A 23,599-nucleotide genomic window follows, 5' to 3' on the forward strand; every position below is an offset into this window, starting at 1 on the left:
TCAATCCCACGTACTATTCCTTCACACGATGGCTTCAATGCTCAGCCCCACTCACCATTGTAGTTTCTGCTATTGACCCAAAGCTGTTGATAAATATGTTGCAGGTAACATTTACAGGAGGCCCTGCAAGTTGAACAATAGAAAATTTGACAGTTTGTGTTCACGGCATAATTGAGTCATGTCTTTCTCTTGCCAGTGGCATTGCAGGACTTACCATGGTCGTTTCTGTGACTGATCCAAAACTGTTGATAAAAATATTGCAAGTAACGTTTACTGGAGGACCTGCAGAATGCAATGAGAATATTGCAATAGACGTTGAAGCAAAAATACACCTCCATTAACATCTGTGCAATTGGCTAGAGATTTGAATAAAATTAAAATCATGGTGAGATTGAAAAAAAAACTTTTACCCAGAGGTGCATAATGAAAACATTCCCACTTGTATTTTGGATAATGGCTGTTAAGCAATGGCAACTTACCCTGAAGCGTTTTGGATTTGGAAAATATAAGCTGAAAACTACTGAACTGAATTCACTGTCATAAGTTTCTATTAAAATAGCCTTTTGGGTGGTGGCTTTTTTATTTTTGACCTTAGGATCATCAACATTGTAGACATCAACAGCGGTTGCCTCATAGTGATGAAATAGCCTGGTCATGAGGTCAAAATGGAGCTGCATTTTAAGTTATGGATGAGTCAGAAACATCCACCTCCTTTTGTATGACATTCTTTAAATCAGCAAGTTACTTTGATTTTCTTGACACCTCTGAATTTACGCCACTCCTTCTTTATATTCTCTGACCACCAATGAAAAATGATGTACAGAAGTATAACAAATAAAATTAACTTATTTTAAGACATAAACACAAACAGAAATGTCAATTTATGTCCATATTGTTACCTTAGTAAATATGGTGTAAAGCAAGGATTATTGCATCCTAGATGTGCTTTGAACAAAATAAGAGTCCATTTTTATCTCCAGAGATCCAGTGACTAGCCTGACTGCAGCTTTCTTTTTCTCTTACCTTTTGTCAGTAAGTAAATCACTGTCTAATGATTCCCTGCTTAACATTTTGCTGGGGAAGATGTTTATTGCCTTTGTGGAAATTTCCCCTAATGCTTTCTGAGCTAATATTGCCATGAACTATCTATTTATTTGCTGCCTTCTCCTGTAGAAATGTGTCTCTCTTTATGTGACAAAGGATCAGCAGCCCAGTGCAAGAAACACCCTAGTTGGCTCAGTACCCAACAAATCTGTAGGATCTGAAAGAAGAGGAATTTGGCTTGAGGCCTCCCTCAAAGGCTGGTAGTGAAAATACAAGTTATGGCTGCACTTAAACGCTGCATTTTTAAACTCCTTCAGAAGTCCATGTCGGGTTCTAGAAATGAGGAAATTTGGTGTACAATGGCTAATTTAACTCCCCAGGCAAAATTTTTTGGTAAAAGAAGGAGCAAGGTGTTTTGGTAAAAGAGATGTGTTGTTATTCTTTGAAACATAACTAGTTTTTCTGTTTTTAATGAAACAGTAATTGTGATTTCTTTTATATGTGTGTTTGCTCATATCTGTGTAATCTTCTGCAGTGGGGATATGAAAAGATAGGTACTGAGTTCTATGACCCTTGAAAAACACCTTATAACCCTCAGAACTCTCTTTTCCTAATGAAAGTACAAGTGTGTTCTTATGCATACTTTTGTATAACAGGATTTATACTTAAAATAGTTTGGATACTTATTACTAATGAATTTTGATAGACGCAAACCAGGACTATCAGTGTGTTTTTCTCTTCTTTCGCCTCTTTAACTCATTCATTTGAGAGGGCCCCTTATAGCCCTCCTTAAGTCTACCTTTTGAAATGTAATTGTGATTTTTTAAAAAAATATTTGCAGGCACAGAATCACAGGCACCATCATATTACCAAAACAGTTTTCAGTAGACATCTTTGAAATGCTCCAAGTATTTTTAATTTGTCCCTGCCCCTCTTATGTCAGCATCTGCCATGATGAATTCTTCTCCATGGTCACCTTCTACTCTGCTTGATTTTTTCTTTTTTGATTGCTCAAAATAAAACAAAGCAAAATAGATACTTTCTCCTCTTTCTTGGCTATAAAATTCCATTTTGTAACAAACATTTTTTTCTGCTAATAAGAAATAAATGAGACAAGGCAGAGGCAAGTCACAAGAAATTATATATGGTTGCTTTTCCCCTTTCTCTCCACAATGAAATATTTCCTTTGAGATCTTCCAGTTCAAGGTGGAAAACTTTCCTGAATTCTTATATGCAAGATAGACCAAAAACATGAATGATGGGAAGAATAAACAGGAAAAAGAGAAATGTCATTTAAAAGCAGAAATTTGAAAATTTAAACATTGGTTGTCTTGTACACTTTCTGCTTGTCTAGCCTACCCAACTGGCTTGGAAGCATTTAGAAAGCTGGGTCATACCATTATATATTTGTTTTTATCTTTCCTGGTAAGTGGCTTTATGAGTATGTTGCTGGAAGTCAAAGTAATTTTTAAGTTACCATATATTGCTGCACTGTGCTAAGTGCATTTTAAAAAATCATCTAGTATAATCCTCACAAAAGAAGAATCTGTTTATTGCTCTAGTAAATGTTTACAGATGAGGAAACATGGTGTTAGAGAGGTTAAATTGCTTGAAGTCACATCACAGTAATTAGAAAAGCTGAGACTCAGTGTCTCATCATTCTGATTCCAAAAACCTAAACTTTAAACCATTTTGTTGCACTTCCCTCATTTCATAATATCCTGTTGCCCTCCTGATCTGCTAACCATGGTATTTTACATTGGTTTGTGCCTTTCTTAATCCTTTACATCTGACTTTTTCAATTTTGGGCATTTTGTTTCAAGGTTCATTTTCATTTCTATATAAAACCTTAGAAAGAAAAAATGTTTTTTGATGAGGGATTAGCACATGCATATACTAAGAATTGACATATATTTGAACCTTGCTGTGTGCCAGTGAATGCCTTATTTCATTCTTCAATAATTATCATTACCTTCATTTCTCAGATGAGAAAAATTGAGGCATAAAGATCATTAATTTTCCCAAGGTCACAGAGTTTATACGAGGCAGAAATTGCCTAACTTTAAGGACATTTTTCTTAACTACAGGGGTAAAATGCCTGAGGCCAATACAATTATCCTAGTGATATAAGCTACCTAAATATGGAAGTTGACCTGCAAGTTCTTTGGGTTGAATTGTAGAGAACTGTTTCCTCCCCCCCCCCCCCCACTACTTTTAGGAGTTATCCTAGTATGTGTCAACACAACCTTTCATCTGCATTTAGCACAATAGTCTGCTCAGGTGTTCTGAATGATAGGGACATGTTCTTAGATGTGATCACCAGTGAATGAACGTGTTCTGTAAACTATAGAAGGAAACATTTTACACTAGTTAACCCCATCTAATTGATTTATCAGCAAAGTGATATTCAAAAATGAGTTGAATGAGAATCTGACTGGTAAAAAGAATTATGTAGACATCTAGTTTTTCATGGCACTATCATTCCTATCCTTCATTCCTTCCTTGTCTCCTATCTCCCTTCTTCCCTTCTTCCTGACCCCCTTCCCTTTCTCTCTTGCTCTCATTTTTTCCTTTATTTTTTATTTTATTCTTATGAGAAAGAGTGATCTGGCCATAATTCAAGTATGCAATCCAAATATAAATGGAAGTAAAATATAGATCTGGCATACTTTAAAAGTATTTGAAAAAATAATTCCACCTCACCTGCCCCCTGCACAAAATATGACAATCCCCATCCCATATTGATCTTCTTTGTTGCTATATATCACTTTCTCAGAGTATCTTCTTCGGAATAAGGCATTTATCTTAGAAATCCATGTAAAATTATAACTATGCTATGTTGGAGGCATAATAAATTGTTATTGTCCATTAACATCTTTGCTTTCAGATCAGTTGATCAAATTGGCTATGGTAGGGAACAGGATCATGAAGAATAGTGCTATTCTTCATATATAGCACTATTATATCCCCTGCTACTCAAACTGTGGGCTGAGGACCAGCAGCATCAGCATCACCTAGGAGCTTGTTGGAAATGCCAAGTCCTCAGGCCCCATCTGAGACCTGCTGAAGCAGTCTGCACTTTAACAAGGGGGACTTGTAGCTGCAGACCATCTTTCTCCCTTTCAACATTATGATCACTTGCATTTTGTTTCTATCTTTCATAAATGTCCTTTGAAATATAGTCCATTTGTAAAACTTCTAAGGTCAAACAAGGTTGGAAAGCACTGTTGAATAGTTATGTAGTTTCTTTAATGTAGATTTTCCCAAAGCATTTTATTGTTTTTAAATCGTGGTGTTTTATATAGATATGTGTGTGTATTATATATTATAACACATATGTTATTTGTTTTATATAAATATATATTTGAACTATATTCAGTAGCATTAATTGCATTCACAATATTGTGCAACCATTACCAGTCTGTTTCCAAAACTTTTCAGTCACACCAAATAACAACTCTGTAACCATTAAGAAATAACTTTTCCTTTCCCCTCCCTGCCACTTCTGGTAACCTCTAATCTACTTTCTTTCCCTATGAATTTGTCTATGTAGGATATTTAATGTAAGTGGAATTATATAATATTTGTCCTTTGTGACTCATTTCTTTTACAACATAATGTTTTCAAGGTTCATCCATGTTGTAGCATGTATCAGAATTTCATTCCTTTTCATGATGAAAAAATATTCTATTGTATGTATATATGAAACATTATTCATCTGTTGATGAACACTTTAGATTGTTCTCATCTTTTTGGCCATTATGAATAATGCTGCAGTGAATATTTACATAAAAGTAGGTTTGAGTACCTGCTTTTAATTCTTTTGGATATATACTAAGAAGTGGAATTGCTGGGTCATACGATAATTTCATGTTTAGCATTTTGAAGAACTGCCAAACTGTTTACCACAGCATCTGCACCATTTTGTCACAAGCAATGTATGAGAGTTCCAATTTCTCCACATCTGTGTCAACACTTACTTTCCATTTTTAAAATTATTGCCGTCTTAGGATGTGTGAAATGGTATATCATTGTGGTTTTGATTTGCATTCCCCTAATGAGTAATGACATTGAGCATCTCTTCATGTACTTATTGGCTATTTATATATTTTTTGGATAAATATCGATTTAAGCCTTTTACCCATTTTTGAATTGGGTATTTTGTCATTTTATTGGATTGTAGTTCTTTACATATTCTGGATATTAAACCCTCCTCAGACGTGATTTACAAATATTTTCTTTACTGTTTTTTCACTTTCTTCATAATGTCCTTATGCATATAAGTTTTTAGGGTTTTTTGTTTGTTTGTTTGTTTGAGATGGAATCTTACTCCTTCACCCAGGCTGGAGTGCAGTGGCATGGTCTCAGCTCACTGCAACCTCTGCCTCCCAGGTTCAAATGATTCTCCTGCCTCAGCCTCCCAAATAGCTGGTATTACAGGCACCCGCCACCATGCCCAGCTATTTTTTGTATTTTTAGTAGGGACGGGGTTTTACCATGTTGGTCAGGCTGGTCTCAAACTCCTGACCTCAAGGGATCTGCGGCCTCCCAAAGTGCTGGGATTATAGGCATGAGCCACCACACTTGGCCTTTAGTTTTGGTAAAGTTTAATTTATCTATTTTTTCTTTCGTTTCTCATACTTTTGTATCATATCCAAGGATCAATTGCCAAATCCAAGGTAATGAAGATTTAACCCTATATTTTAAAAAATAGCTTTTTGGTTTTAACTTTTTTTTTTTTTTTTTTGAGACGGAGTCTCGCTCTGTCGCCCAGGCTGGAGTGCAGTGGCCGGATCTCAGCTCACTGCAAGCTCCGCCTCCCGGGTTCACGCCATTCTCCTGCCTCAGCCTCCCGAGTAGCTGGGACTACAGGCGCCCGCCACCCCGCCCGGCTAGTTTTTTGTATTTTTTAGTAGAGACGGGGTTTCACCTTGTTAGCCAGGATGGTCTCGATCTCCTGACCTCGTGATCCACCCGTCTCGGCCTCCCAAAGTGCTGGGATTACAGGCTTGAGCCACCGCGCCCAGCCTGGTTTTAACTCTTACATTTAGGTAATTGATTCATTTTGAGATAATTTTTGTATATGGTATAAGAGAGGTTCAACTTCATTGTTTTGCATGTGGAAATTCAGTTGTCCCAGCACTCTTTTTTTTTTTTTTTTTTGGAGACACAGTCTTGCTCTATTGGCCAGGCTGGAGTGCAGTGGCATGATCTTGGCTCACTGCAATCTCTGCCTCCCAGGCTCAAGCAATTCTCTTCCCTAAGCCCCCAGAATAGCTGGGATTACAGGCATGGGCCACCACGCCCAGCTAATTTTTGTATTTTTAGTAGAGACAGGGGTTCACCATGTTGGCCAGGTTGGTCTTGAACTCCTGACCTCAGGTAATCTGCCAGACTTGGCCTCCCAAAGTGCTGGGATTACAGGCGTGAGCCACCATGCCCAGCCAAATCCCAGCACTATTTCTTGAGGAGACTCATCTTTCCTCATTAAATGGACTTGCCAACCCTGTCAAAATCAATTGGCTATAGGTGTATGGGTTTATTTCTGAACTATCGATTTTATTCTATTGGTCAATATATTTATCCTTATGCCAGTATGACACTGTTTTGATAATGTGGTTTTGTATTAAGCTGTGAAGTTAGGAATTGTGAGTCCTTCCACTTTGTTCTTCTTTTTCAAGGTCATTTTGACTATTCAAGGCCCCTTGCAATTTAATATGAAGTTGAGGATTGAGTTTTCCACTTCTGCCAAAAAAGGCTCTTGGAATTTTGATAGGGATTGCATTGAATCTGTAGATAACTTTGGGTAGTATTGACACTTTAAAAATATTGTCTTCCTACTCATGACTTAATAAGGGGTGTCTTTCCATTTATTTAGGTCTTGAGTTTTTCAGCAATGTTTTATAGTTTTCAGTGTACAAAACTTTCACCTCTTTGGTTAACTTATTTTTAGGTATTTTATTCTTTTACATACTGTTATAAATGGAAGTGCTTTTTTTCTAACTTTCTTGTCAAATTGTTTATTGCAGGTATACAGAAACAACTGATTTTTGTGTGTTCATTTTGTATGCTACAATTTTGCTGAATTGATTGGCTCTAGCAATTTTCTTTTGGATTCTTTGGGGTTTTCTATACGTAGGACTGTGTCATTTGTGAGTAAAGATATACTTCCTCCTTTCAAGTTTGGATGCCTTTCATTTATTTTTCTTGTCTAATTGCTCTGGACAAAACTTCCAATACAATGCCAAATAGCAGTGGTGAGGACAGGTATTGTCTTATTTCTGATCTTAGAGGGAAAAACTTTCAATCTTTCACTCTTAAGTATGCCTCCTGTAGATGGCCTATAGTTGGATCATGTTGTTAATTGTGAGTTTTAATAAATTCCCTTTATCATGTTGAAGTTTTCTTCTATTTCTAGTTTTCTAAGTGTTTTTGAAATCATTAAAGGATGTTGGAATTTTGCCAAATACCTTTTCTGCATAAATTGAGGTGATTGTGTATTTTTCTCCTTCATTCTATTAATGTGGTATATTACTTTAATTTGTTTTCTTATATTGAACCACCTTTGTATTTCTGGAATAAATCTCAATTGGTCATGGTGTATAATCCTTTTACTGTGCTGTTGGATATGGTTTGCTAATATTTTGTCAAGGATTTTTAAATACACCTTCATAAGGGTGTTGTGAATGAAACTCTATCAATCTAGCTATTAAATACTGTCCTCCAGCAGCTAAGAGACTTGGACAAAAGAGCACCAGCAGAGGCAATCTACATCTGTGCACTTTGGGGCTGCCCCACTGTCGGGGTCAGATTGCCAGAACAGCTTTAATGACACAACCGCAACGTGAAAGTTTAATTTTTACTACTTATGTACCCTGGAGGGTACATAGCATGCCCAGAGACTGCACACATGTAGAGGTCAGGGTGCACAGGCAAAGAGAGAGAAGGGACCCATGGGCCAATGCTTTTATTCAGTCTAGGGTGTTATCTAAACAGGCTTCCCACAGGAGGGCTTTAATTCGTGGTTTAAAAGTGAGCAGGAACTAGTTTCAAATGGTCATTTTGTAACCGAGAGGTGATCACTTTAAGTTCGCAGGCAAATGTCTGAATGGTCTCTTTAAAGGATGTAGCAGGAAAGCAGGGAGTCCTCCCTGCTAGGCAGGAGAGATGCCTCTAAGTTTCACCTCTGGCTAGCATTCAGGTGGGGAGAATATGAGAATATGTCAAGGGTGACTGAGCCCTCTTTCTGGCATGAGAGAGTTAAACTTACATGTAAAATGTATGTCAAGACAACATACAATCACAAGCACTCACTACAAAGGGATATTGGTCTGTGATTTTCTTTTCTTGCGGTGATTTTATCTGGCTTTGGTATTAGAGTAATGCTGGACTCATAGAATAAGTTAACAAGCGTTTCCTCCTTGACCACTTCTTGGAAGAGTTTGAAGATTCATGTTAATTTTTCTTTAAAATGTGTGCTAGAATTCACCAGTGAAGCCATCTGGTCTTGAACTTTTCTTTGTTGTGAGGTTTCTGATTGCTGATTTAATCCCTTTGCTTGTTATATGTTTGTTGAGATTTTTAATTTCATCTTCAATCAGTGTAGGTAAATTGTGTGTTTCTACTTATTTGTTCATTTCATCTAGGTTATCTAATTTATTCATAATCTTCTCTTAAAGTTCTTTTTATTTCTATAAGGTCAATAGTAATGACTCCATTTTCATTTCTGATTTTGGTTGAGTCTTCTCTTTTTTTGTCAGTCTAGATAAATGTTTATCAATTTGGCTGATATTTGAAAGAATAAACTTTTGGTTTTGTTTATTCTGCAACTCTTTTTCTATTTTCTATTTTTCTCCATTCTAATCTTTATTATTTGCTTTCTCTGATAACTTTGGGTTTAGTTTGCTCTTCTTATTCTAGTTCTTCAAGGCATAAAGTTATGTTGTTGATTTGAGATTGTTCTTCTTTTTAAGTGTAGGCATTTATATTATAAATTTTCCTAATTTTCCTCTAAGCACTGCCTTCACTCTATCCCATAAGTTTTTGGTATGTTGTGTTTTTGTTTTCATTCATCTCTTATGTCCCTTGTGATTTCTTCTTTGATTTATTGTTTAAGACAGTATTATTTCCAAATATTTATGAATTTTCCAGTTTTTCTTCTGTTATTGATTTTAGCTTCATTCCACTATAGTGGAAAAAGATACATTTTATTTCAATACTTTAAAACTTACTGAGGCTTGTTTAGTGTCCTGAAAACAATGATATTATATAATGATAAAATGGTCAACTCATTAAGAAGATATAATAATTCTAAACACGTATGCACCAAACAACAGAGCTCCAAAATATATAAAGCAGATATTGACAAAAGTGATGAGAGAAATAAACATTTCTACAATAGTTGGAGACTTCCAACTATTTTTAATAATAAATAGAACATCTTTAGAGATCTCTCTCATATATAATGTCATTCTTTGTCTCTTTTAACAATTTTTGACTTAAAATCTATTTTGTCTGACATTAGTATACCACCTCAACTTTCTTTTGGTTACTATTTTATGTAATATCTTTTTCAATTCTTTTGCTCTTAGCCTACTTGTGACTCTGAAACTAAAGTGAGTCTCTTGTAGATGGCATATAGTTGAATCATGGTCTGTTTTAGCCATTCTGCCAATACTTGTCTTTTGATTAGGGTGTTTAATCCATTTACATTTGAAGTAATTACTGATAAGGAAGGACTTCCATCATTTTATTTGTTTTCTGAATATCTTACAGCTTTTTATGTCCTACATTTCCTCTGTTATGACCTCTTTTATGTTTAGTTGATTTTTTTGTAGTGAACCATTTGGGTTTTCTTTTCATTTCCTTTTTTGTTAACTTTTCACATATTTTCTTTGTGATTACCATGGGAATTACATTTAACAACCTAAATTTATAACAACCTAGTCAGAAATGATACCAACTTAACTTCAATAACATACAATAGCTCCACTCTTACACAACACCATTCTCTCTCCTTTATGTTTTTGTTGTTGCAGATTATATCTTTTTATTGCATGCACAATAAAATCAACTAATAATTTTTTATGCATTTGTCTTTCCAAATCCTGTAGGAGATAAAAGTGCAGTTATAAACTCCAAATACAATAATAGTGTTTTTACATTTTCCCATACATTTACCTTTATGGGAGATCTTTATTTATTCATAAGACTTTTACTTACTGTTTAGCATCCTTTCATTTCAGCTTGAAGGACTCCCTTTATCATTTCTCGTAGGCCAAGTCTGGTGGTAATGAACTCCCTCAGCTTTTGCCGGTCTAGTAATGTCTTAATTTCTTCCTCATTTGTTAAGGACAGTTTTGCTGGATATAAACTTTCAGTTACAGTTTTTTTTTTTTCTCTTTCAGCACTTTAAATATATCATCCCATTGTCTTCTGGCCCTTAAAGTTTCCACTGAGAAACCAGTTGATAGTCTTACTAGGGATCCCATGTATGTCATGAGTTGCTTTTCTCTTGCTATTACAGTGTCCTCATTGCTTTTGGCTTTCAACAGTTTGATTATAATATGTATCATTGTGGATCTCTTTGTGTTTACCACACTTGGAATTTATTTTGCTTCTTGGATTTATAGATTTATATATTTCATAAAATGTGGGAACCATTATTTCTCAAATTTTTTATTCATATATTCTTTCCACTCTTTCTTTATTCTTCTGGAACTTCCAGAATGTGTATATCGGTCTCTTTGATTGGTTCCCATTGGTATCTTAGGCTCTGTTTACTTTTATTTATTCTTTTTTCTTTCTGCTCCTCAGACTTGATAATTTCAATTTTCCTATCTTCATTAACTGATTCTTTCTTCTACCTGCTCAAACCTACTGTTAAACTACCCTAGTGAATTTTCTATTTCTGTTTTACCTTTCAGATACAGAATTTCTATTTATTTTAAATTAAAATTTAATATCTAAATTGTTTTTACAAAAGCAGAAATAGCTAAAAATTGAGTCTCAGGTTGAGAGGTGGAGGAGGGTTACTAATCTATATAGAATAATTTGTAATCTGATCAGCAGAGTGACTGTGCTGAATGAACTTTGAAAGATGGTTCCGCCTGATAAGAACTCATGTTTAAAATATATATATATATATATATATATATATATAAATTTTCATTTTGTCATTTGAAAGTAAAAAAAAAGATCAGATGGCTGTAGATGTGTGGTATTATTTCTGAGGACTCTGTTCTGTTCCATTGGTCTATATCTCTGTTTTGGTAGCAGTACCATGCTGTTTTGGTTACTGTAGCCTTGTAGTATAGTTTGAAGTCAGGTAGCGTGATGCCTCCAGCTTTGTTCTTTTGACTTAGGATTGTCTTGGAGATGCGGGCTCTTTTTTGGTTCCATATGAACTTTAAAGCAGTTTTTTCCAATTCTGTGAAGAAACTCATTGGTAGCTTGATGGGGATGGCATTGAATCTATAAATTACCTTGGGCAGTCTGGCCATTTTCACGATATTGATTCTTCCTATCCATGAGCATGGTATGTTCTTCCATTTGTTTGTGTCCTCTTTTATTTCACTGAGCAGTGGTTTGTAGTTCTCCTTGAAGAGGTCCTTTACATCCCTTGTAAGTTGGATTCCTAGGTATTTGATTCTCTTTGAAGCAATTGTGAATGGAAGTTCATTCCTGATTTGGCTCTCTGTTTGTCTGTTACTGGTGTATAAGAATGCTTGTGATTTTTGCACATTAATTTTGTATCCTGAGACTTTGCTGAAGTTGCTTATCAGCTTAAGGAGATTTTGGGCTGAGACAATGGGGTTTTCTAAATATACAATCATGTCATCTGCAAACAGGGACAGTTTGACTTCTTCTTTTCCTAACTGAATACCCTTGATTTCTTTCTCTTGCCTGATTGCCCTAGCCAGAACTTCCAACACTATGTTGAATAGGAGTGGTGAGAGAGGGCATCCCTGTCTTGTGCCAGTTTTCAAAGGGAATTTTTCCAGTTTTTGCCCATTCAGTATGATATTGGCTGTGGGTTTGTCATAAATAGCTCTTATGATTTTGAGGTACGTTCCATCAATACCGAATTTATTGAGCGTTTTTAGCATGAAGGGCTGTTGAATTTTGTCAAAAGCCTTTTCTGCATCTATTGAGATAATCATGTGGTTCTTGTCTTTGGTTCTGTTTATATGCTGGATTATGTTTATTGATTTGCGAATGTTGAACCAGCCTTGCATCCCAGGGATGAAGCCCACTTGATCATGGTGGATAAGCTTTTTGATGTGTTGCTGAATCCGGTTTGCCAGTATTTTATTGAGGATTTTTGCATCGATGTTCATCAGGGATATTGGTCTAAAATTCTCTTTTTTTGTTGTGTCTCTGCCAGGCTTTGGTATCAGGATGATGTTGGCCTCATAAAATGAGTTAGGGAGGATTCCCTCTTTTTCTATTGATTGGAATAGTTTCAGAAGGAATGGTACCAACTCCTCCTTGTACCTCTGGTAGAATTCAGCTGTGAATCCATCTGGTCCTGGACTTTTTTTGGTTGGTAGGCTATTAATTATTGCCTCAATTTCAGAGCCTGCTATTGGTCTATTCAGGGATTCAACTTCTTCCTGGTTTAGTCTTGGAAGAGTGTAAGTGTCCAGGAAATTATCCATTTCTTCTAGATTTTCCAGTTTATTTGCGTAGAGGTGTTTATAGTATTCTCTGATGGTAGTTTGTATTTCTGTGGGGTCGGTGGTGGATCCTTTCCTTACTCCTTATACGAAAATTAATTCAAGATGGATTAGACTTAAATGTTAGACCTAATACCATAAAAATCCTAGAGGAAAACCTAGGTAGTACCATTCAGGACATAGGCATGGGCAAAGACTTCATGTCTAAAACACCAAAAGCAACGGCAGCAAAAGCCAAAATTGACAAATGGGATCTCATTAAATTAAAGAGCTTCTGCACAGCAAAAGAAACTACCATCAGAGTGAACAGGCAACCTACAGAATGGGAGAAAATTTTTGCAATCTACTCATCTGACAAAGGGCTAATATCCAGAACCTACAAAGAACTCAAACAAATTTACAAGAAAAAAACAAACAACCCCATCAAAAAGTGGGCAAAGGATATGAACAGACATTTCTCAAAAGAAGACATTCATACAGCCAACAGACACATGAAAAAATGCTCATCATCACTGGCCATCAGAGAAATGCAAATCAAAACCACAATGAGATACCATCTCACACCAGTTAGAATGGCGATCATTAAAAAGTCAGGAAACAACAGGTGCTGGAGAGGATGTGGAGAAATAGGAACACTTTTACACTGTTGGTGGGATTGTAAACTAGTTCAACCATTATGGAAAACAGTATGGCGATTCCTCAAGGATCTAGAACTAGATGTACCATATGACCCAGCCATCCCATTACTGGGGATATACCCAAAGGATTATAAATTATGCTGCTATAAAGACACATGCACACGTATGTTTATTGCAGCACTATTCACAATAGCAAAGACTTGGAATCAACCCAAATGTCCATCAGTGACAGACTGGATTAAGAAAATGTGGCACATATACACCATGGAATACTATGCAGCCATCAAAAAGGATGAGTTTGCGTCCTTTGTAGGGACATGGATGCAGCTGGAAACCATCATTCTTAGCAAACTATCACAAGAACAGAAAACCAAACACCGCATGTTCTCACTCATAGGTGAGAACTGAACAATAAGATCACTTGGACTCAGGAAGGGGAACATCACACACAGGGGCCTATCATGGGGAGGGGGGAGGGGGTAGGGATTGCATTGGGAGTTATACCTGATGTAAATGATGAGTTGATGGGTGCAGCACACCAACATGGCACAAGTATACATATGTAACAAACCTGCACGTTATGCACATGTACCCTACAACTTAAAGTATAATAGTAATAAATAAATTTTTTAAAAAAAGTAAAAAAAAAAAAAAAAAAAAAAGAACTCATGTTGACACAAACCTTCTCTTTGTCCTAAAATCTTTTCTCAAAGGTATGTATAAGTGCACTAAAAAAGAATCACCAAGAGAAAGAAAAGTAAGAGCTAAGTTCCAGCCATGAGTTAGAGCACTGACCAGAGGCAGTCAAAGCAGCCCCCAGCCTCTATAAACTCAGTAGAGGATGCACCGTCTCCCGGCTTGGCTGTCCTCAAAAAAGCATGGGGGGCAGGACCTGGAGCAGGGCTCAGGAGGAGACAGCCCCTGTGGAGCTGGCATGGGAGAGAGCCCTATTCGTGTGAATGAGGAGCACTCCCTGCCCCTTGAGGAGTCACCACAGGCGAGTTGGTCCTCCACACAGAGGCCACCCCTTCTTTCAGGTTGCCATCCTCGGTTTATGATCCTGTCTCTGCCCTTTCCCCCAGGCCATTTTCCTCCAGACCTTTCACCTCCTGGGACAGAAAATGGAAGGGCTGGTTTCTTCCTCTTGCTCTTCATCATCTGAATCAGACTCATCGTTATAGAAATAAATCATGGCTTGCACTGGAAAACTGACCAGCACTTTTTCACCAGAACACTGCAAATATTCTTGACTCAAAAAGGGAAAGTAAAGTCTTACAGGATGCTGAAGCCTGAAGACTCCCTTTAATCCAAAAGTATGTTGATCTCCCCCAGGTTTAAACTGGCTTCCAATTCTGGTCAGCTCAGCATCTGCAGGTGTCAGGATCATAGGTCTCCACGCTGTGAGGCTCCATGCTGGAGATGGTCCCCAGGACAGTGACAGACGTGCCCCCATGCCTCCCCAGCTCTGACCTATACTCCAGGTTGCCCCTGTACCCTGATGCACTAGGCCCAGTGCGCTCACCGAGATTGGGTGATTTTCATCCATCTATCTTAAATTTCTAACTATGACTTCTATCATCTTCAATCTACTGGTTTTTTGTTGTCGTTGTTGGTTTTTTTTTTATTTTTTTATTTTTAAGTTTTTTGGGTACATAGTAGGTATATATATTTATAGGATACATGATATGTCTTAATACTGGTATGCAATGTGAAATAATCACCATGGAGAATGGAGTATTCATCCCCTCATTACACTCTTTATTTTAAAATGTACAATTAAGTTATTATTGACTATTGTCACCCTGTTGTGCTATCAAATAGTAGGTCTTATTCATTCTTTCTCACTATGTTTTGTACTTATTAACCACCCCATTTCCCCCTCAGTCCATCGTCTACTCTCTCGATGTCCATCCTCTTTTCTCTGTGTCCATGAGTTCAATTGATCTTTAGTTCCCACGAATAAATGAGAACATGCGATGTTTGTCTTTCTGTGCCTGGCTTATTTCAGTTAACATAATAAACTCCAGTTCCATTCATGTTGTGGCAAATGTCAGAATCTCATTCTTTTTTATGACTGAATAGTACTCCATTGTATATAGGTACTACATTTTCTTTATCCATTCATCTGTTGATGGACACTTAGGTTGCTTCCAAATCTTAGCTATTGTAGACAGTGCAATCTACTTTTAAACCCACTCAGTAGATTTTTATTTTAGGTATTGTATTTGTCAGTTCTAAAATTTTAATTTCGCTGCATGTTCTCACTTATAAGTAGGAGCTAAACAATGTATACACATTAACATACAGACAGGAATAATAGGTATTGGAGACTCCAAAAGGGAGGACAAGAGAAGGATAAGGAATGAAAACTTACGTATTGGGTGCAATGTACAGTATTCTGGTGATAGGTACACTAAAAGCCCAGACTTCACTGCTAGGCAATATGTCCGTGTAACAAAACTGCACTTGTACTCTCTAAGTCTACAAACATTAAAAATAAATAAACAATAAAATTTTCATTTTGTTCTTTTTTATACTTTTATAATTTCTTTATTGATATTGTTATTCCTATGTAATATTCCTGATTTCCTTTCATTCTTTGTCTTTGTTTTCCTTTAGATCTTTGAGCATATTTAAGACAGTTGTTTTAAAGTCCTTGTTTAGTAAGCCTAGTGTCTGAACTTCCTCAGGGATAATTTCTATCAATTTATTTTGTTCCTTTGAATTAGCCAATACTTTCTTGTTGTTTTTTATTCATTGTGATTTTTGTTGAAAACTGTATATTTATCATAATGTGGTAACTGAAAATTATCTACCCTCTCTAGAGTTTGCTGAATGTTTTGATTGTTGAAGGGTATAGTAGGCCATTTGCTTAGTGACTTTCCAAAACTATTTCTGCAAAGACTATAATATTCCTTCTCATGTGTGGTCACTATAGTCTTTGTTTCTCAGCCTGTGTTCAGCTAGAATTTTATGAGAGATTTTCTTGAATATCAGGAGCTAAAATACCAAGCAGCCAACCAACCAACCAAGCAAGCAAACAAAACATACCTCTCCCAGTCTTTGCAGATTGGCTCTATGCCAGAGCTCTTCAACAATTAGCTGGGCTTGAACTGAATCTAGGGATCAGCCCAAGGTGAAAGGTAAGGGTTTGCTCGGGTCTTTTCTGAGCATACATATTTCCCTGAAAATGCAGTGGCTTTCTAAATTTGCCATATACATGGCCAATTTTGAATGTCCTAATTTCCCTAAGAAAATCTCTAGGTTTTACTCCCAAGCTCTTAGATGGTCTATTGTATATTTCAATTATAATATTTTACCCTTTAAGATTTTTAGTTTGACTTGCAGTATTTTTTTAATACTCACTGCCTTTCCATCCTGAGTTAGGTAAAAACAGAGATGAGCATTGTCATAGGCTGAATTGTGTCCCCCACCACATTCATATGCCTTAACCCTCAGTACCTCAAAAATGTAACCATATTTGGAGATAAGGTCTATAAAGGGTTAGTTAAGTTTAAGTGAGGGTTGGCCTTAATCTGATATGACTGGTGTCCTTATGAGAAGAGAAAAAAAGAGACACCAGGGATGTGTTTACACAAAGGAAAGACCATGTGAAAACACGGTGAAAAGGCAGACATCTACAAGCCAGGGAGAAGAACCTCAAAAGAAAGCAAACCTGTCAACATCTGGATTTTGGACTTCTGGCCTTCAGAACTGTGAGAAAGTACATTTCTGTTGTTTAAACCATTCAGTCTGTGGTATTTTGTTATGGTAGCCCTAGAAAACAAATATAAACTCCTTGCATTTGTCCTTTTGGCAGCCTATAGAAAGGTTAAAACAGACACATAAAATAATTTGTGAATAAGGTTTGGTCTACTCCTTCCAGATCAAGGGACCAGGGCCCCATACTAGGAGTGTAGGCTACTACCAATTTTAAACCAAAACTACTGCCATACCAGGGAAGGGATAGGACAAGGGCAAGTAGAAATACCATGAAACTTTCCTACCATTTTGAAGTTATCTTTTTCTGGATTTTGTGGACATTTGGTTGCTGTAAACTTTTGACTGTTTTCCAGAATTCTGACAAAATTGGTTCTGACAGTTTCTACTCTTTTTTGAGAGCTTGAGCTGCCTACTGTGCCATTTTGTTGAAGTCACCCTCCCCTTCTCCAAAACTTTAATACACCTATGTGAACTATGGTGCTCCTGAAAAATAACTGCGTGTGTCATGATTTCTCAAACTTATTTGACCATAGATTTTTTTGTTTTTTAGATAGACCATCCTTTTCATGGAACACATTTCAAAGATAGCAAGCATTCTGCAAAACGTAGCTTTCAAAATGCTGATCCACGTTTTTCATTTATTAATTCAATTAAAACATTCTTATTGAACAATATATATGTTAGATGATAACAACAGAACTATTAAAAGGACTAAAGGCAATCAAAGGGCTATTATGAAACTCTGTGCTCCTGCCAAGGAAGAAATGTTCTATTTGGGGCTGCAGAGTAGGTATCTAGGATAGAGAGGCAATAGAAGAGGAAAATCAGTAAAGTCAGCTTAACTTTTCCCGGTTATCTGTTTAAGACTAAATTTATGATTCTCTAGTCTGCAGACATAACTTATGGATGTGAGTGAAAAGCTCTATTTGTAACTGGATTTGACCAATGTATTAATTCCTGGCTGAGCTGTCTTAAAAACTCAGTGCCCTAGTCAACATCATTTTTTTAAGGAACCAGATACTGAATAGTTTAACCTTTGTGGGCCACAAGGCCTCTGTCATAACTACTCAATTCTGCTTTTGCAGTGAAAATAGCTATAGACAATATGTAAATAAATGAGTGTGGCTGCGTTCCAGTAAAAGTTTATTTACAAAACAGGTGGTAGACCAGATTTGGTCTGTAAGCCAACTTTGCCTGGCCCAGCTCCTAATCAGACTAGGAGGCTAGAGAACAACAGGAATTATTATAAATTCCATGGTCTTTCCATAGCTTGAAAGTGAGGACTAGCCATGGACATGGAAGAGCATAGGGACTGCCTGTAGGACTATCTACAATGAGTATGATATTGTGCTCTGTAGCATGAACAAAGTCATAGCAGAAAGACTGGATGGGAAGTGATGGCCTCAGAGCCAGATGCACTGGAGTGGGCTCAAGTGAAAAACCATCAAGCCTGAATCAGAACACTATTTATCACAAGCGTTAGGAGATAATATGGAAGTGAAATGGCTAAGCCAGATAATACGGACAACAAATACAAAAATATATGACTCGGTTATTATAATGACTTACATTGCTCATAAAAATACATGAGACTTCAGTATTTTGCATATTCAAAACCTAGATAACAAAAATGTTTTCTATTATTCATGACTATATTTTAAAACACTTGTTAATGTATATGTGTGTGTGTATGTGTATATATATATATATATATTTGTATGTACCATAGCTTTCTAAGTTAACAATAAATGTTGTTATTATTATTATTATTATCATTATTTTTGAGATAGGATCTCTCTCTGTTGCCCAGGCTAGAGTGCAGTGGCACAATCACAGCTCGCTGCAGCCTTGCTCTTTTGCCTCAGGCTCCCGAGTAGCTAGGACCACAGGTGTGCACCACCATGCCCAGCTAATTTTTAAAAATTTGTATTGTTTGTAGAGATGGGGGTCTCACCGTGTTGCTCAGGCTGGTCTTGAACTCCTGGACTCAAGCAGTCCTCCCACCTCAGCCTCCTAAAGTGCTGGGATTACAGGCATGAACCACCACACCTGGCCAAATATTATTTTTTGAAAAGCATTATGATGGATTCTATTTAAAAATAAACATTGGGAAAGAATAGGGTATCCCGTGTAACACCAAGACAATTAGTCACTATTTGTTAGTTCTCCTTAATTATTTCCCAGCATCCTTTTAAGGTAAAAGACTACTTGAGAACAGAGGGAAATCTTTGAGTTCCAAGATGAAAATAATATTATTTTTCTCTCTTGTCACAAATAGAAAAAAATGGTATTTTCACTTTGCAATTTCTCATAAATAATTTAATGTGTCTTCAAGTACCACAATTGCTTTAATGTGTGGCCTTGGATAGGAATGGAATATTAAATGTACGTGCCTGATATATACAGAAATTAAATTTCCTTTAGAATAAAAGGATTTTGTCTAGCATAAAGATTCTTTCCATTAGCTCAATAGACAAAGGGGGAAAATAAAGCACACAGAGGAAGCAGGAAGATGTAGAGTTAAGGGTCAGAGCCTTGATATCTGAACATGAGTAAGCCCTGTTTCTTATTATGGCTTCCTGTGTTGCATGGTGCTTTGATGCCCATGAAAGAGAGAGCCTTGGAGGATGGGAGGATCATAAGGGAGAGGGAATGACTTTTCTTCATGGCACTCCCTTTATAAGGGAGAATTTAAGGCATTTAATCTGAAAAAATAGAGAAATTTTTTAAATGTCATGATTGTAATTAGAAATGGCCCCACAATTGAGGCGGAGGTTGCCGTGAGTCTACATCGTGCCATTGCAATCCAGCCCGGGCAACAAGAACGAAACTCTGTCTCAAAAAAAAAAAAAAAAAAAAAAAAAAAAGCTGGGCGCGGTGGCTCATGTCTGTAATTCCAGCACTTTGGGAGGCCAAGGTGGGTGGATCACCTGAGGTCAGGAGTTTGAGACCAACCTGGCCAACATGGCAAAACCCCGTCTGTACTAAAAAAATACAAAAATTAGTCAGGTGTGGTAGCAGGCACCTGTAGTCCCAGCTACTCGGGAGGCTGAGGGAGGAGAATGGCGTGAACCCAGTGGGGTAGAGGTTGCAGCCACGGCACTCCAGCCTGGTGACAGAGCAAGACTCTGTCTCAAAAAAAAAAAAAAAAAAAAAAAAAAGAAAGAAAAAGAAAAAGAAAAGAAAAAAAGAAATGGCCCCACAACCTAACCCACTGTGCTGTTTTAATCCACTTGAAAATTCACCATAGATAAATTATGTATCATTGATTCTTCTGCTCAACACATACTCAAATGATTTTACCAGTCTTACTGCATTCAGCTTGTTTGCTGACATTCCAGGTTTGTGCAAAAGGTAAAACATTCAGAGAAGTAAACATGCTGGATGCTTACTGATTCCCACAGCCTGATGAAATAGCTAGCAAAACCATTTGCTTTGGACAAGCCATGCTGATAGAAATTAGAAAATTGCCAGGCAGATGGGTGGTGGTGGCTCACGCCTGTAATCCCAGCACTTTGAGAGGCGGAGGCGGGCAGTTCGCCTGAGGTCAGGAGTTTGAGACCAGCCTGGCCAAAATGGCGAAACCCTGTCTCTACTAAAAATACAAAAATTAGCCTGGCATGGTGGCACATGCCTATAATCCCAGCTACTCGGGAAGCTGAGGCAGGAGAATCACTTGAACTTGGGAGGTGGAGGTTGTGGTGAGCTGAGATCGTGCCACTGCACTCCAGTCTAGACAACAGAGTGAGACTCTGTCTCAGGAAAAAAAAAAAAAAAAAAAAATTCTAGACAAAGCAGTTAATTAACACCTAAAGTAGCTTAAATATCAAGAACCAAATAGCATCTTCTGCAGGTCCTTCCCACAAATGGCCACCAGTTGTCAACTGCTCCCACACAAAGATAAGTGAATGGACAAATAAACACATGGCTCAGATACATGTCAAAGGGCTTTGAGAATGCCAGCAAGTTTCTATATTTGCCTGATGTGGATTTCTCCACAGTTTAAAGAGAAGATATAAGAGAGAATCCATCGTCTCATAGTGATCACTTTTAAGAGTGAGTGAGTGCTATTAATAATTATACAGGAAAATCAGGCAGAAACCAGGACTGTCCTGAGAAAACCTGGACTTTCGGTCATACTACTTAAAGATATATTTGAAGTATGGTGGCTACTAGTCTGTTTTACCTTTAACACTAGCTCTGATTATTACCACCTGTCAACTTTAAACAGCTGCCAAAAATTCTCTGAGCCTGTTAATTCTGCAGAATAGAAATAATGATGCTTACTTTGATGGTAATTGTGATAATTAATAATAATGTATGGAAGGCATGTAATCGTTCCTTAATAGATCACAGTTACTATTATTTATAGTAATGGTAGTAGTATTACTATCATTGTTGCACGTTCATTGGATTGTAAAAATATGCCTATGTAGGAAATACATTGTCAAACCCATTTTAATATAAACTGAAATCTTGGAGACTACAACTTAGAACTTCCAATATCCTCTATGCTAATCTTTACTGAAATAATGGCCATCTTATCCTATTTCCATTCTCTTTTCTCTGTAAACTTTGTTTTGTTTTGATTTTTCTTCTTAGCTTTACAGGACTTCTCGGCAGGACCCAACCACCTTTTACACCTTTCTTGTTTCTGGGAATTATGTATAAACATTCTTCATGTCTGGAAAACCCATGTAGCCATCATGAACTTGAGATTATTGCAGCCAGCTTCTTTATTTAAAATAGGCTTTCTCTACCTTGGGACTATTGGCATTTTGGGCTAAATCATTCTTTTGGTCAGAAGTTGTTCTGTGCATTGCAGGGTGTGTAGCAGCATCCCCCTCCTCTACCCACTAGATGCCAGTAGCACCACATCCCCCACACCCCCTGTTGTGACAATCAGAAATGTGTCTAAACATTGCTAAATGTCCTCTGTGACACAAAATCTCCTCAGTTGATAACCACTAAATTATAAAAAGAAGGTAAAATTGCAGGATGAGTAGAAAGTTTATTTAACAAAGATCACATTTTATGTAATAACGAAATGAGCTTCAGTTTACTCTTCTGCTTCACCAAACAAATGCTAGTGTCATAATATGTCTTGGTCATATGACTTTCTTATGAGAAAGTCTCATATGTTTCAGCAAAGAGTGTGGATTTTAAAAAATATTTAGACATACTGTAGGTGAAAACATGGCAGTATAATAGAATTTATACTTGTTTGTTGGGTTTGTTAATCAGAAAATTGAATTTGCAGACATTTGCTGAATTCTGTGTATTTGCATGTTACAAATCCTCAGTTGCTCATTAAATCAACAAATATTTATTGAGTACCCATTATGTGTCTAGTATATACTTGGTCTTCTACTAATTATTACCTACAAGTAGATGGTAAATTGTGGTGCTAAATAAAAGAAAATCAGGCATTAAGGACAAGTCAGAAACAATTTGCTGAAAAGCTCTTGAGTCACTCTGCAAGAAATGTCAGATGAAACAAAACGTGTATGCCCAACCAAGTATCACAGAGAGGGCATTTTTACTAAGCCTTTTCTTTTTTTTTTTTTTTTTTTTTTTTTTTTTGCCTTTAAAAAATTTATTGATTTTTAAATAATACAAGAAGATAAACTTTCATATTTTAGTGACTTAAAAGCAAACCCAGAGAGTTAGCATGACACTTACTATGACTTAATGTTACACTAAAGTCTATTTTTAACAATTACACATGAAAAATTAAAGTCTAGAAATATAATTACCTTTTATGGGCATGGAATTTTTATTCAATACCTTACATTACAAAAAGGATTTAAAGAGGTTTCCCAAAAACAATGAGGATTGTAGATGTGACATTCAGACCATTTTAACTTGAAGAATCCTATGTTAATTGGTATTCCATGTATCTAAATGTTATTAACAAACTTACCCAATCAGTTGCTGTAGAATGCCTTACTAAATCCTCAAAGCTATAGACCTTAGCCTTTCTGTGAGGATTTATTATTTAACACTCATTTTTAAATAAATTAATTAACAAGCAAAAATTCTTAATAATTTGACACATTTCCAGTTCCCACAATTAGAAAGAAGCCATTTATGGAGGTAGGTAGGGGAAGATTTAAGGGTGATGGTAGCAAGAGAGATGTCAACCAAGACTCCGATATTTGGAGATGAGTCAGAGAACCAAAAATTTAACAAAGAACCACATTAACAATACAAGTGAACTGCTGCTTTTTTGTTCACTGCAGGATCATAGTGACCTTAAAGTGAAGAGTTTATGTTTTGGGAGATTCAGAACACTTTGCTTGCGGTAAAAAGCTTCATTTCCTATTTTAAAGATCTCAGAGACTAAATGGAACCTTCAGGTTAAGAACAATTTGTAAGAATAATTTATATATATTTCTATTTATGCTATAATAAAATGTCATCAGACAAAGAATTGCTGGAAAACATGGGATTCTTGCTATTTGGGATTGGGGTGGATAATAAAGAGCCAGTTAGCCTTAGAAGAAAAGGATTTTG

At 36.6% G+C, this 23,599-nt stretch overlaps 1 protein-coding gene across 4 annotated transcripts in view; it reads right to left on the minus strand.

The window, feature by feature from the left end:
- LOC105478147 (glycine receptor alpha 2) overlaps positions 1 to 23,599 on the minus strand; it is a 231,476-nt gene that overhangs the window by 179,538 nt on the left and 28,339 nt on the right. For 2 of the 4 annotated variants that reach the window (XM_011735169.2, XM_011735168.2), the window contains one exon: positions 215 to 282. In XM_011735169.2, the coding sequence (XP_011733471.1) occupies positions 215 to 282 (68 nt within the window). Of the gene's footprint in view, positions 1 to 55; positions 124 to 214; positions 283 to 23,599 lie in introns of those variants that run through there. The other 2 variants (XM_071088321.1, XM_011735171.3) reach the window with 2 other exon arrangements.

Source organism: Macaca nemestrina, chromosome X (genome assembly GCF_043159975.1).
Source record: "Macaca nemestrina isolate mMacNem1 chromosome X, mMacNem.hap1, whole genome shotgun sequence".
NCBI classification, from domain to species: Eukaryota; Metazoa; Chordata; class Mammalia; order Primates; family Cercopithecidae; genus Macaca; species Macaca nemestrina.